The sequence below is a fragment of the Desmodus rotundus genome, chromosome 2 (genome assembly GCF_022682495.2).
Source record: "Desmodus rotundus isolate HL8 chromosome 2, HLdesRot8A.1, whole genome shotgun sequence".
NCBI lineage: Eukaryota > Metazoa > Chordata > Mammalia > Chiroptera > Phyllostomidae > Desmodus > Desmodus rotundus.
Genome location: NC_071388.1, coordinates 103,035,294 through 103,051,233, shown reverse-complemented (window position 1 = coordinate 103,051,233; position 15,940 = coordinate 103,035,294). Strand labels below are relative to the sequence as shown.

The window sequence follows — 15,940 nt, the reverse complement described above, 5'->3', positions numbered from 1 at the left end:
CTTCATCCACTCTATTGTTTCTCTGTAACTTGTTCTTTATTTCAATTAGTATATACTTTGTTTCTGACTGGATCTTTTTTATGCCGTTGAGGTCCTCACTAAGTTCTTTGAGCATCCTTATAACCAGTGTTTTGAACTCTGCATCTGATAGATTGCATATCTCCATTTTGTTTAGTTCTTTTTCTGGAGTTTCGATCTGTTCTTTCAGTTGGGCCATGTTTTTTGTCGCCTCATTTTGGCAGCCTCCCTATATTTGTTTCTATGTATTAGGTAGAGCTGCTATGACTCCCTTGTCTTGGTAGCGTGGCCTAATGTAGTAGGTATCCTGGAGGGTCCACTGGCATTACCTCCACTATCACCCAAGCTGGGTTCTCGAGGTGCAACCTCTGTGTGTGCTGAGTACACCCTCCTCTTGTAATTGAGCCTTGGTTGCTGTTGGCAGATCAATGGGAGGGATTTACCCAGGCTAGTCAGCTACTGGGATTGGCTATGACCACAGACCACTTACCTCCACTGTCCATGGAGGATCGCTGTGCAGGAGCAGAACAGTGTTGCTCGTTGCTCCAATGTTGTCTGTAGCTGTCCACTGGTGCATCAGTCCTGGGGTTTTCTCGGTGGTGGAAGCCAAGGTCAGCCCGCACCAGTGTTTTGTCAAGGGTCACCCTGCCTGAACTGTAAAGCAATCTGAGATGGCTGCTACTTATGCTGGGCTTGGAGATTTCCATGTGAAGCCAAGCTGTGAATCTAGGCTGGCTGCTGGTACTGCTGGATCTGGGGCTCACTGAGGCCAACTGTTGCTTATTTGAAAGGATTTAGGAAGTTGTGCAGTATGAGCCGAGACCAGCCATTCATATGGAAAAGCAGCCTGGGTGGGCCCATAAGTTAGATGGGGCACAGTCCCTGGAGATTTCCAAGGCAGGTCAAACAATGTTAGCCAAGTTGATGGAGTTTCCGATATGGCACCAGCTTGTTGGTTCAGTCTGGATGGATGTGATTACTTTAATTCCGTAGCTGTCAGATTTCTGTTCAACTAATTTCTGATGATTCTGAGTGGTGGTTTTTCTACCTTTTAGCTGTAATTTTGATGTGGTTGTGCAAAGAGGTGAGCCATATCTGCCTATATGGCCATTTTGACTGGAAGTTAACTGAATTTCTTGAGCACTAAAATACAGCAGACTCTATAGACATTAATAATTTTAAAAGCAAGTGGAGAGGAGTATTCAAGGGCTACAAGTTTCCACCTTTGTTTTGTGGATGGGTAATGCATTTACAAAGTTGGGAACCAGGAGATAGTTTGTTTGTTTGTTGGGGGTTTGTTTGTTTTTTCTTTTGCAAGGGTGGGGGAGTTGATGAGTTTGAGGAAACTGTAGGATGCTAAGCTGAGAGTATGTCCGGAAAGGCAGATGGATATTCAGGTTTGGGTTAGATACGTAAAGGAAAGGAAAAGAAATCTCAATGCCTGTCACCTTTGTACGAGTCAAGTGAGTGGGATAGATGATGGTAGCAGAGCAATGGGGTGAATACACAAGAAATGATAGGCATTTGAGCAAATCAGGGAAAAGAAAGCTGACAATCCTTATGGTAACTTAAGTAAATGCAGTAGCAAAGGAACCTTGCATGCAAATTCATCCCCTTTTCAACTGATATAATGCAGCACTTGTAAATGAGCGTGCATGCACCTTTCTGTTCTCATAATGAGGTTTGGTCAGTGCAAAAGTAGTCCTCAAGCCAAAGTTACCATTGGATGAGTTCCATGTTTCACAAAAATCAGGCTATGAGCTTTTCCTTTAAACCACTGAAACAGCCTCTCCCTATCACGGCGTTACTATTACAACCAGGAACTTGAAGATGACTGGTGTTCTTTGTTGACAATCCCCAATTTCTTTGTGGTTTTGTAGTGGAAAGAGCACATGTTCTAAAAGTGATACATTTGGTTTGGAATCCAACTTCCACTAGTTGTGGGATAACAGACATTATCTGATGAGTCTTGTAAAATGCCTCACCACTGCTGTATTATTTAAGTACATGGTCTTCATCAATGAAATATAAAGTTTTAGGAATTTCATATTCTTCCTACCCACATGGTTCCTAGTATAGCAATTTACAATATCCACTTCCTGTTGAATGACTGTCCCAGCTAAGTGTTTTCACTTTCTAATTTTAATTGTTTCATCATGGGGCCACAGATTTGTCCCGATTTTCAATTTTTTTTTGTAGTTCCTCACAGCTCAGTTTTCTTCTTGTATTTTTTCCATTACCTTTTATCCCCCTTATACCCCTGTTCCACCTCCACCCACATCCCTCCCCTCTGCAATCACCACACTGTTTGTTGTCCATGTCCATGAATCCTTTTTCTTTTTTGCTCCTCCACTCCCTAACCCCCACCCTCCTGCACTGCTTAGTTTTGAAGGTAATGCCCTTAATGGTAAGGACTCACCCAATCTCTTATTGGGTTAATACAATTTCAATTTTTGGTTTTTGAATAAGGCGTGGGATTGAATAATAGAGGACACATCGTTGATTTTCCAGTAAATGACTTTAGAAGAAATGGGCCTGCAATTGGTGACTTACGATAAGAAGTAAAAATGAAAAGTATATTCCATTCACCTTTTATACATAGTGCTAAACCATAAAAAATTCTGCAGCGGTTTATGTTTGTCTAAGCCACCTAGCACCTAGTGGGTGCATAACCTTTCCGTAACTAACTGAATTAAAGACAGAAAAACTCCTTAGTAAAGACACCTACATACCACCATCCCGATCACCATCAACATCACTAGTCTCACAGGTTAACTCGCGTGGGCCGCTGGACGGCATTTATTGGCTGACTTCGAGCAAAGACACACGTCTCAGGTTCGCGGTGAACTTCTTGTGGATGACGCTAGCCAATCGAAAAACAGCTTTTCGCCAGAGGCCCCTCCTCGCCTCCACCTGTCCTGAGCCGTGAGGGGCGGGGCTGGCGCCGGGCGCGGAGGCGTCACGTAGTCCATGGTAACGACGCTCAGCCCAAAGATGGCGCCCGAGTGGGGCGGAGGAGCGGTTTCCTCGGGTGCAGGCCCGGCCCCAAGCCGTTGGCACTGGAGTGGTTCTTTATGGGCCCGAGGCGTTTTACTCTTGTTGGGCGCGCTGCGGGCCAGCGCTACATCTATTCCTGTCTCCTTGGACAGTTCACCTCCCTGCCGGCACCACGTCCTCTTTGACACTGAGGTAGGTAGGGCAGCGGAGGGGCGGGAGCGGGCCCTGCGAAGGTAGAGTAAAACAGGAGGCTATGGCAAAGAGAGTACGGGGGGAGGAAGCGAAAATTGGGCCAAAGACTGAACTCATGGATGGTTGAGATCTGCCATCAATTCCCTTCCTACACCCAGCGAAGTGGCTGTGTGGCACTCAGATCTTCATCACTTTCCTGTGCGGAGAGTTGTGCGTAGCAGGTAGTCCTAGAGCAGTGGTTTTCAAATTTGAGCATGCATCACAGTCACCTGAAGGGCTTGTTAAAACACAGATTGCTGCTGCCCAACTCCCCTACTTTCTACTTTCTGACTCATTACCTCTGGGATGGGTCCCTAGTAATTGCAGTTCAAGTTCCCAGATGTTTGGTGATGCTGCTTGTTCAAGGACCACACTTTTAAAGGTTTGAGAAGGACTTGATTGGAGAACCAAAGGCTTTGGAGAGATATTGGGGGTTTTGTGGAGACAAAACTCAGGTTTATTTTTAAGTTACCTCATCAGATTGCCCTGGAAGTGCCTGCCTCCTTCCCACTCCATTTTGCTTCCTGTCTAAATTCTTTCAGTCTCAGTTTAAGTTCCCTTAGCTCAAGTCATCCTGCTGAAGCCACCCCAGCAGAATGCTCTTTCCATTTTTCAGAAGGTCTTATATATACTCTTTTCTGTCACTAATCAGGTACTACTATGTGATGATGGCTTATTTTTTAGGCACGTCTTGCCTTGGGAGTTAAATTTTTTCTTAATGTATTTTTAAAGATTTTACTTATTTGTTAGAGGGGAAGGGAGGGAGAAAGAGAGGGGGAGAAACATCCCCGTGCAAGAGAAACATAAGTTGCCTGCCTCCTGCATGCCCCCAACCTGGGACCTGGCCAGCAACCCAGGTATGTGCCCTGACCGGGAATCGAACTGGTGACGGTGAGCCCTCACTTTGCATGACAATACTCAATCACTGAGTCACACCAGCCAGGGCTGTAAATTGTAAGGTTCCTTAGAATCAAGTTCCTGTCTTATGCTTTGAATACTCCACAGTTCATAGCTCAGAGGAAGGTCCCAAAACAATCACTATTCTTTGAGGAAAGGAGACACAGTACCTGGGGTTGCATGTTGTGATTGGTTGTACGATTTGTCTTATTACTTTATCAAGAAATGTTAACCTAGAAATTTTCAATTTGGCCCAGAAATCTAAAACCACTCATTTTTGTGGTAATTTACAAAAATTTCTATGCATACTGTTCAACTAGATACGCCGATATATTAAGTTTGGGTTTTGTAGTGTTTTTATCAGTACACTGCATTCTGGCTGAATTATTTTATTTTTTTAGGCCCTTAGCAGCTTTTAAGTTTATAATACATTATTGTTGTCTAGAATCACTATGCTAATGCATTAGATTTCCGGGATTTATTTACCTACTGGTTACAAGTTTGTACCCTTAAACAATGTATCTCCAATTCCCCACCTCTCTGATGAATTCTTTTTAAAATAATTCCCGTAAGGCTCTGTGCTTCTCTCTTTCAATTTAGATTAAAATAGGAAGTAGTTCAAAGACCTGCAAAATCTCTGCTAGAAGGAAACTTAATAGCTATTTTCTCCTAGTGGTTTTTGCCAGTGTACAAATGTCCAACTTCTATTTGAACATCTCCATGAATAGGGGAATTATCTCCAGAGACAGCCCCTATGCTTTTTGGAGACTAGAATTGTTCAAGTTTTTCTTTTTATAAGAACTGAAAGCTCTTTCTGAAACTTCCATGCCCTCCCTGCCCCCCACCCCAGTTTCTAATTATGCCTCTTGGCTAAACAAACTCAGTAGTGACAGTGCTTCAGATATTAAAAGCAAGATATTAAGTTCTTGACATTTATCATCCCTAATAAATTTTACTAGTTCTTGGTAGAGTATAAGCCCTTTTAACCATTTTCTGCTTTAACCTAAACACAATCTATAGGCAAGAACTGTTCATTCTACTCTTACTAGTTATATGGTACAGGAAATTATAATAACTTTTCCTGGTGATGGTGGGAACCACAAAACTTTGACTTATTTAACTTGTTTTCAATTAAAGCCTCTGTGTGTGTGTTTTTTAAACGATTTTATTTATTTATTTTTAGAGAGAGGAGAAGAGAAGGAGAAAGGGGAAGAGAAACATTTATGTGTGGTTGCCTCTCAAGTGCCCCCTACTGGGGACCTGGCCTGCAACCCGGGCATGTGCACTGACTGGGAATCGAACTGGCGACCCTTTAGTTTGCAGGCCAGAGCTCAGTTCACTGAGCCGCACCAGCCTGGGCTGTTTTGTTTTGTTTTTACTTTTTATTATACAAATTGAACCCCAAAACAGACTCATATAATGAATTCCCGTGGATTCATCACCTAGCTTCAACACATCAATATTCTGTCATTCTTGTTTCATGTACTTCTGTCCATTCCCCATCCTTCCACTTGCTACTTTTAAAAGTTTGGGGAGGTAAAATTTACATATATTGAAATGCAACGGATGCAGTCATATAAATTCATGTAAGACTCACAACCCAATCATAATGCAGAACATTTCCTTATCTTCAGAAAGTTCCCTTCTGTCCTATGCCAGTTAGTCTCCCGTCCACCCCAGGCAATTATTATTCTGATTTTTATTTTACATTAGATTTAGATTTTACAACAGATCAGCTTTCCTGTTCTAAACTTAAGTTTGCATAAGTGGAGTGATATATCTTATTACATGGTAGATTATATTGAATTTTCCAGTAGTAAATCAACCTTGTATTTTTGGGATACACCCTACTTGGTCATGATGTATTCTTTTTATATACCTCAAAATTCAATTTGCTAACAGATTTTTAAGGACTTTTGTATCTATATTTATGAATGATGTTAGTTTACAATTTCCTTTTTTTGTCAAGTTTTTGTTAGCTTTTGATAATCGGAATTATACTGGCCTTACAGAATGAGTTTTGAAGTGTTCCATCCTCTTACATATCCTAAAAGAGTTTGTATAGAATTGAAATCAGCCCTGGCTGGTGTGCCTCGGTCGTTTGGAGTGCTGTCCCATGCACCAAAGGATTGGCAATTCAATTCCCAGTCAGAGGACATACCTAGGTTGTAGGTTTGATCTCCAGATAGGGCATGTATGGCGACAGCCAATCAATGTTTTTTTCTCACACTGATGTTTCTCTCTCTCTCCCTCTCCCTCTCTCTCTAAAATCAATAAACATATTTTTTTTAATAAAAGTAAAATTGAAATAATTTCCTTAAATTTTTGGTATGGTTCATAACTAAAACCACATGGGCTTTGAGTTTTCTTATAGAGAGTTTTTAAAATACCTCTTTTGAGCTATAGCTTATATACTGTACCATAAAATTCACCCACTTAACTGTCCAGTTGGTTTTTAATAATTACAGAGTTGTGCGGCCATCACCATAATCCAATTTTGGAAGATTTCTATCACTCCAAAAAGATCCCTTGTGCCCATTTATACTCAATCTCTATTTTCAAGCAACCACTATATAGAGAGGTTTAGATAAAACTATTTCTTTGATATAAGTTTATTCCTATTTTCTATTTGATGTTGTCATTTTGGGTAACTTGTATTTTTCAAAGACTTTATTTCATCTAAATTGTTAAATTTATTGGCATAAAGTTGTTCATAATAATTGTTCCTTTTGGGTGATGAAAGTAAGAAGTTAGAAAATAGTCATATGGATGTAAAATACACCATAGGGAATATAGTCAATAATATTGTAATAACTATGTGTGGTGCCAAGTGGGTACTAGAATTATCAAGGGAATCACTTCACAGATTATATCATTATCTAACTATTGGCTGAACACTTGAAACAAATATATAAAAAAGTTATTTTTTGGTCTCTAGAATCTGGAGTGATATCTACTCTTTCATTTCTAATGGGATAATTGGTGTTTATTCTGTGTTATCCAAGTTCAGTCTTGCTAGGAGATTATTAATTGTATTAACCCTTATAATAACCAATTGTTGGCTTTGGTTGTTAGAAAGATAATGGTAAAATAGATAATGATTGTTATCTATTTTATTGTTTTCTGTTCTTGCTTTAATTTCCTCTTTCTTATTATTGTGGATTTACTTTGTTCATATTGTTAGAGGGAAACTTAGATCATTGTTATGGAGCCTTTTTTTCTTTCTAATATAAACATTCAAAGATATAAATTTTGCTCTAAGTAGGTACAACTTTATGTGTCACAGGTTTTGACACATTGTATTTTAATTATTGTTTAGTTCAAAGCGTTTTTATTTTCCCTGGCAATTTTTTTCTTTGATCCATGGGTTATTAAAAATGTTTAAAATATAATTTCTAAATATCTGGTCTTTTCTCAATACCTTATGTTAATAACTTCTAATTTAGAGAGTATAATGTTTCAGAACTTTGAAATTTGATATTGTTTTATTTATACTTCAGCATATGTTATCCTATTTAACTTTTCAAGTGTAAAGAATATGTATTCTGCAATATAGGTCTCTATACATAAGGTGCGATGTTTGACAGTGTAGTTCAGATTGCTATATCCTTACATTTTTTTGCCTAATGTTAGTGTCTTAAAAGTCTCTTAAGATTGGTTCTGGTCAAGATGGACGCATAGGTAAACACACCTCACCTCAGTACTTGTGTAGCAAAAAATACAGCTATACTACAAAACAGATATACCCAGAATTTTCAAAAAATCAAGCCATGTGAAAGTCTGACAATGAAGGATTTTTTAAAAAATGTATTTTATTGATTATGTTATTACAGTTGTCCCATTTCCCCTCCTTCACTCCACTCCATCCTGCACACCCCTCCCTCCCTCATTGCTCCCCTATAGTTCATGTCCATGGGTCATATATATAAGTTCTTTGGCTTCTACATTTCCTATACTATTCTTACCCTCCCCCTGTCTATTTTCTTCCTACCATTTATGCTATTTATTCTCTGTACCTTCCCCCCTCTCTCCCCTTCCCACTCCCCTGCTGATAACCCTCCAAGTGATCTCCATTTCTGTGGTTCTGTTCCTCTACTAGTTGTTTGCTTAGTTTGCTTTTGTTTTTGTTTTGGGTGTGGTTGTTAATAACTGTGAGTTTGCTGTCATTTTATTGTTCATATCTTTTATCTTCTTTTTCTTAGATGAGTCCCTTTAACATTTCATATAAGAAGGGCTTGGTGATGATGAACTCCTTTAACTTGACCTTATCTGAGAAGCACTTTATCTTCCCTTCCATTCTAAATGATAGCTTTGCTGGATAGAGCAATCTTGGATGTAGGTCCTTGCCTTTCATGACTTGGAATACTTCTTTCCAGCCCCTTCTTGCCTGTAAGGTCTCTTTGAGAAATCAGCTGACAGTCTTATGGGAACTCCTTTGTAGGTAACTGTGTTCCTTTCTCTTGCTGCTTCTAAGATTCTCTCCTTCTGTTTCATCTTGCGGAATGTAATTATGATGTGCCTTGGTGTGTTCCTCCTTGGGTCCAACTTCTTTGGGACTCTCTGAGCTTCCTGGACTTCCTGGAAGTCTATTTCCTTTGCCAGATGAGGGAAGTTCTCCTTCATGATTTGTTCAAATAAGTTTTCAAGTTTTTGTTTTTCCTCTTCTCCTTCTGGCACCCCTATAATTCGGATGTTGGAACGTTTCAAGATGTCCTAGAGGTTCCTAAGCCTCTCCTCATTTTTTTGAATTCTTGTTTCTTCATTCTTTTCTGGTTGGATGTTTCTTTCTTCCTTCTGGTCCACACCATTGATTTGAGTCCCAGTTTCCTTCGCCTCACTATTGGTTCCCTGTACATTTTCCTTTGTCTCTCTTAGCATAGGCTTCATTTTTTCATCTAGTTTTTGACCAAATTCAACCAATTCTGTGAGCTTCTTGATTACCAGTGTTTTGAACTGTGCATCTGATAGGTTGGCTATCTGTTCGTTGCTTAGTTGAATTTTTTCTGGATCTTTGAAGTGTTCTGACATTTGGGCCTTTTTTTTTTTTTTGTCTTGATGCTTCTGTTACTTAAAGGAGCGGAGCCTTAGGTGTTCACCGCAGCGCGGTAACGCTGGTCGCTGCACTGTGAAGCTGTACGTCGGGGAGGGGCCGAGGGGGAGCAATGGCGCCCGCTCCACTCTCCACCGGATTTCAGTCACTCCTTCCGCTACCCACAATCACATTGGGCCCCTCTGGTGCTGGTTCCCAAGTGGGTGGGCTTGTGCACGCTCTAGGCCCCTGTGGGTCTCTCCAACGACCTCTCCTGTGAGGCTGGGAATTTCTCCTGCTGCCGCCCAACCCCCCACGGGTGTTTTCAGTCAATGGTTTGAGGCTTTATTTCCCCGAGCTGGAGCCCTGGGCCAGGCGGTCTGCTTCACTCCCCCGCCATTCCTCCCGGTTTATCTATGCGTGAATGTGGGGCCATGGGGTGCTACCCACTGCTCTGCCTGCCCCGTTCTCTGCCACTCTGAGTCCAGCCCTCTCGGTTTATCTGCGCGAATGTAGGGCCGCGGGGTCTGCTAGTGGTCAGACTGCCTGCCCCGTTCGTCCCACACTCCGCCAGTCTTGGTCCCGCCACGGCAACGCGAGTCCTCTCCACCCCAGCTGCCCGTCTCTGCCCCTCCTACCGGTCTAGATGAATGTTTATTTTTTTATCTCCTTGGTGTCGGACTTCCTTGCCGTTCGATTTTCTGTCAGTTCTGGTTGTGCGAGGAGGCGCAGTGTGTCTACCTACGCCTCCATCTTGGTTCTCTCCTGGAATACTTCTTTCCAGCCCCTTCTTGCCTGTAAGGTCTCTCTCGAGAAATCAGCTGACAGTCTTATGGGAACCCTTTTGTAGGTAATTGTGTCCTTTTCTCTTGCTGCTTCTAAGATTCTCTCCTTCTGTTTCTTGGGTAATGTAATTATGATGTGCCTTGGTGTGTTCCTCCTTGGGTCCAGCTTCTTTGGGACTCTCTGAGCTTCCTGGACTTCCTGGAAGTCTATTTCCTTCGCCAGACTGGGGAAGTTCTCCTTCATTATTTGTTCAAATAAGTTTTCAAGTTTTTGTTCTTCCTCTCCTCCTTCTGTCACCCCTATAATTCAGACGTTGGAATGTTTAAAGATGTCCTAGAGGTCCCTAAGCATCTCCTCATTTTTTTGAATTCTTGTTTCTTCATTCTTTTCTGGTTGGATGTTTCTTTCTTCCTTCTGGTCCACACCGTTGATTTGAGTTCCGGTTTCCTTCCCATCACTATTGGTTTCCTGTACATTTTCCTTTGTTTCTCTTAGCATAGCCTTCATTTTTTCATCTAATTTGTGACCAAATTCAACCAATTCTGTGAGCTTCCTGATTACCAGTGTTTTGAACTGTGCATCTGATAGGTTGGCTATCTCTTCCTCACTTAGTTTTATTTTTTCTGGAGCTTTGATCTGTTCTTTCATTTGGGCCATTTTTTTGTCTTGGTGTGCCTGTTACATAAAGGGGCGGAGTCTTAGGTGTTCACCGGGGCGGGGTAACGCTGGTCACTGCACTGTGACATTGTATGTGGGGGAGGGTTCGACAGGGAACAATGGCGCTTGCTTCACTCTCTGCCGGATTTCAGTCACTCCCTCCGCTACGCACAAATTGGGCCTTTCTGGTGCTGCTTCCCGTGTGGGTGAGTTTGTGTATGTTCTAGGGCCCTGTGGGTCTCTTCAACGAACTCTCCTGTGAGGCTGGGATTTTCTCCAGCTGCTGTCTCAACCCCCACAGGTGTTTTCAATTAGTGGTCTGAGGCTTTATTTCCGCATGCTGGAACTGTGGGTTGCATGGTCTGTCACCCGGTCCATAATCTGCCTCCACGCTGGGTCTGCCAGCCGCTGCCTTGTCGCGAGTCCTCTCCTCCTGGCTGCCTGTCTCCACCCCTCCTACCGTACTGGATGAATGTTTCTTCTTTATTTCTTTGGTTGTCAGACTTCCATACAATTTGATTTTCTGTCAGTTCTGGTTGTTTTTTGTTTTTAAATTGTTGTTGTCCTTCTTTTGGTTGTGCAAGGAGGCACAATGTGTCTACCTACGCCTCCATCTTGACTGGAAGTCACAATAAAGGATTTAAAGAAGGCACATTCATCTAGAAGGTAGGAGGGGTGGAGACGCAGAGAGGCGCCGAGATGGGAACTGGTGGTTCCAATCCACGTGTGGTGGATAAAAAATGGGAAGGATAGTTCCGGAGTGAGGGATGCCAGCTCCAAGTCCAGACCACCCAGCCCAGGGAGCCAGTAGCAGGAAGATAAGTCCGCATAACTTTTGGCTGTAAAAACCAGTGGAAGAAATTGCGTCCTCTTTAAGGGCTCACAACACACCTAAGACTCACGCAGACACACCACCTCTGGGATTCAGCATCAGTGCAACTGCTGGGAGAGCACTAGTGGCCTATGGAGAGAAAGTGAAGCACAAGCGGGGAGATAGCTTCCTCCTGGGCAAAACTATAGAGGCTAGGCAGTGACATTTTCCCCTCTCTGAGACCTCTCCCACACAGAGCAGTCATGCAGGTTGCTCTGCCCTAGTGATTATCTAAGCTCTGCTCCATACAATTTTTTTGTTGTTGTTGATAAATATATGTTTATTGCCATTTTATTATTTTATTTTTATTTTTAATTTTTTAATTGTTGTTCAAGTACAGTTGTCTCCGTTCTTCCCACACCACTTCCCCTCACCCCACCCACCTGCAATCCTTCCCCACTTTGACTTTGTCCATGGGCCCTTTATACATGTTTCTTGACAGCCCTTCCCCACTTTCCCCTGTTATTTCCCTTCTGCCTCCCCTCTGTTTATTTGCAATTTGTTCTTTATTTCAGTGTCTCTGGTCATATTTCCTTGCTTGTTTGTTTTGTTGATTTGGTTCCACTTACAGGTGAGATCATATGGTATTTGTCTTTCACCGCCTGACTTCTGGCTTATTTCACTTAGGATAATGCTCTCCAGTTCCATCCATTCTGTGGTAAAGGGTAGGAGCTCCTTATTCCTTTCTGTTGCTAGCATTCCATTGTGTAGATATACCACAGTTTTTTGATCGACTCATTTACTGATGGGCACTTAGATTGCTTCCAGCACTTGGCTATTATAAATTGTGCTGCTGTGGGCATTGGGGTGCATAGGTTCTTTTGAATTGGTGGCCCATATGATTTGATAGGTGTGCTAAGACAGGGAGTCAAAGCAGCTCTACCTAATAAACAGAAACAAACACAGGGAGGCTGCCAAAATGAGGAGACAAAGAGATATGACCCAAATAAAAGAATAGAACAGAACTCCAGAAGAAGAACTAAATGAAATGGAGATAAGCAACCTCTCAGATACACAGTTCAAAACACTAGTTATCAGGATGCTCCAGGAACTTATTGGGTACTTCAACACCATAATAAAGACCCGGTCAGAAGTGAAGGTTGCATTAACTGAAATAAAGAAAAATCTACAGGAAACCATCAGTGGAGAGGATGAAGCTGAGAATCAAATCAATGATTTGGAACACAAAGAAGGAAAAAGCATTCCATCAGAACAGCAGGAAGAAAAAATATTTCAAAAAAAATGAGGATAGGCTTAGGAATCTCTGGGATGTCTTTAAATGTACCAACATCAGAATCATACAGGTGCCAGAAGAAGAAGAGGAAGAGCAAGAAATCGAAAACTTATTTGAAAAAATAATGAAAGAAAACTTCCCTAATTCGGTGAAGGAAATACACATCAAGTCCAGGAAACACAGATTCCTAAACAAGATGGGCCCAAAGAGAACCACACCAAGACACATCATAGTTAAAATGCTAAAGGTTAAAGATAAAGAGAAAATCTTAAAAGCAGCAAGAGAAAAACAGACAATTACCTACAAAGGAATTCCTATAAGACTGTCAGCTGATTTCTCAAAAGAAACTTTGCATAATGCTGTCCAGTTCCATCCATGCTGTTGCAAAGGGTATAAGCTCCTTTTTTCTCTCTGCTGCATAGAATTCCATTGTGTAGATATACCATAGTTTTTGGATCCACTCATTTGCTGATGGCACTTAGGTTGCTTCCAGTACTTGGCTATTGTAAATTGTGCTGCTATGAACATTGGGGTGCATAGGTTCTTTTGGATTGGTGTTTCAGGGTTCTTAGGGTATAATCCCAGCAGCGGAATTGCTGGGTCAAAGGGCAGTTCCATTTTTAGTTTTCTGAGGAAATTCCATACTGTTTTCCACAGTGGCCTCACCAGTCTGCATTCCCACCAACAGTGCCCTGGGGGGCCCTTTTCTCCGTATCCTCTCCAACATTTGTTTGTTGATTTGTTTACGTTGGCCACTCTGACTGGTATAAGCCAGATGGTGAGGGACAAATACCGTATGATCTCACCTTTAACTGGAACATAATCAACAAAAGAAAAAAGCAAACAAAATGTAGCCAGAGACATTGAAGTTAAGAACAATCCAACAATAGCCAGGAGGGAGTGGGGAGGGGACAGTGAGGAGAGGGGATTACAGGAACCACTTTAAAGGACACATGGACCAAATCAAGGGTGAGGGTGGAGGTGGGGGAGGGAGGTGGGTTCAGCTGGGGTGGATGGAGGGATGGGGAGAAAAGGCATACAACTGTAATTGAATAACAATTTTTTTTTTTTTAAAAGAAACTTTGCAGGCTGGAAGGGACTTGCAAGAAGTATTCCAAGTGATGAAAGGCAAGGACCTGCAACCTAGATTACTCTATCCAGCAAAGATATTATTTAGAATGGAAGGGCAGATAAATTGCTTTCCAGGCAAGGTAAAACTAAAGGAGTTCATCATCACTAAGCCCTTATTATATGAAGTGCTAAAGGGAATTAGTTAAGAAAAAGATGATGATCAAAACAATGAACATTAAAATGGCAATAAGTTCACAACTACCAATAATTAAATCCAAATAAACTAAGCAGAGAAGCAGAACAAGAACAGAATCATAGATATGAAGATCATTTGGAGGGTTATTAGTTGGGAGCGGGGTACAGGGCAGATGGGAATAAAAGGGAAAAATGGGACAACTGTAATAGCATAATCAATAAAATATATTGAAAATAGTGTTTAAAAAAATCTCTGTATCGATTCATTTTTCCCTCCCCCTTAACATCTCCCAAACACTGATCTTTGTGCTGTGTCTATCTTTTTGCCTTTTCCAGAATGTTGTATAATTGGAATCATACAGTATGTAGTCTTTCAGATTGGTTTCTTTCACTTAGTAATATGCATTTGAGGTTCTTCCATGTCTTTTTCATGGCTTGAAAGCTTATCTTTTAGCTCTGGATAATATTTCATTGTTTGAATGTACCACAATTTAATTATCCATCACATACTGAGCAACTTGGTTGCTTCTAAGTTTTGGCAATTATGAATAAAGCTGCTATAAACATCTGTGCATGGGTTTTTGTATGGACATGTTTTTAACTCATTTGAGGAAATACCAAGAGCAAATTTCCTAGGTGGTTATGATAGGCGTAAGTTGAGTTTTATAAGGAACTGCCACACTCTATTCCAAAGTGGCTGTACCATTTTGCATTCTGAGCAGCAATGAGTGAGAGTTCTTTTTGCTCCACATCCTCATCAGCATTTGGTATTGTCTATGTTCCAGATTTTGACCCTTATAATAGGTGTGTAGTGATATTTCATTGTTGTTTTAATTTGCATTTCTGTGATGATATATAATGTGGAACATCTTTTCACATCCTTATTTGCCATTTGTATATTTTCTTTCGTGAGATGTCTATTAAAATTTTTGGCCTTTTTAAAATATTGGGTTGTTTTCTTAATTGTTGAATTTTAAGAGTTCTTTGTATATTTTGGATAATTAGTCATCTATCAGGTATGCTTTTTGCAAATATTTTCTTCTAGCCTGTGAGTTATCTTAGTCTCGTGAAGTTATCTTTCACTGAGAAGTTTTGAATTTTAATAAAGTTAAATTTATCGATTATTTCATTCATGGATCATGCCTTTAGTGTTCTATGTAAAAAGTCATTGCCATACCCAAGGTCATGTAGGTTCACAGCTATTGTATTTTTTAAGAGTTTTATAGTTTTGCATTTTACATTTACATCTGTAATCCATTTTGAGTTCTTTTTTATGAAGGATGTTAGATTTATGTCTAGATTCATTTTTTTCAGTGTGAATATCCAGTTATTCTAGCACTTTTTGTTAAAAATATTATATGCTTCATTGTATTGCCTTTTTATCTTTCTCAAAGATCCCTTGACTGTATTTATGTGGTACTATTTCTGGGCTCTCTATTCTGTTCTTTTGGTCTTTTTGTCTCTTCTTTTGCCTCTCTATAGGCAAAAGAAGATTCCTGTAACTTTATAGTAATTCTTGAAGTTAGTAGCATGAGGCTTCCAACTTTGTTGTTCTTCTTCAATATTGTATGGGCTATTCTGGGTCATTTGCCTCTCTATATAAATTTTAGAATCAGTTGGTTTACATTCACAGTATAACTTGCCAGAATTTTGATTGAGATTACATTGAGTCTATACATCAAGTTGGGAAGAACTGACATCCTGACAATATTGAGTCTTTCTGTCCATGAATATGAAATATCTTTCCATTTATTAATTCTTTTATTTTTTCTGGGTATTACACTTGATTTTTAGTATATTAATTTTTTAAAGAGTTCACTTATTTTTAGAGAGAGGGGAAGAGAAGGAGAGAGAGGGGGACAGACACATTGATCAGTGGACTCTCACAACCCCCAAGTGGGAGCCTGGCCCACAGCCTAGGCATGTGCCCTCACCAGACATGGAACTGTCGACC

At 40.8% G+C, this 15,940-nt stretch overlaps 1 protein-coding gene across 2 annotated transcripts in view; it reads left to right on the top strand.

Moving 5' to 3' along the window:
• Positions 1–2,988: 2,988 nt before the first annotated feature.
• Positions 2,989–15,940, top strand: part of LMLN (leishmanolysin like peptidase) — a 79,511-nt gene continuing 66,559 nt past the window's right edge. Inside the window, exon 1 of one of the 2 annotated variants that reach the window (XM_024578072.4) lies at positions 2,989–3,207. In XM_024578072.4, coding sequence (XP_024433840.2) covers positions 2,989–3,207 — 219 coding nt within the window. The remainder of the gene's footprint in view (positions 3,208–15,940) is intronic. The other variant, XM_045185936.2, reaches the window with a different exon arrangement.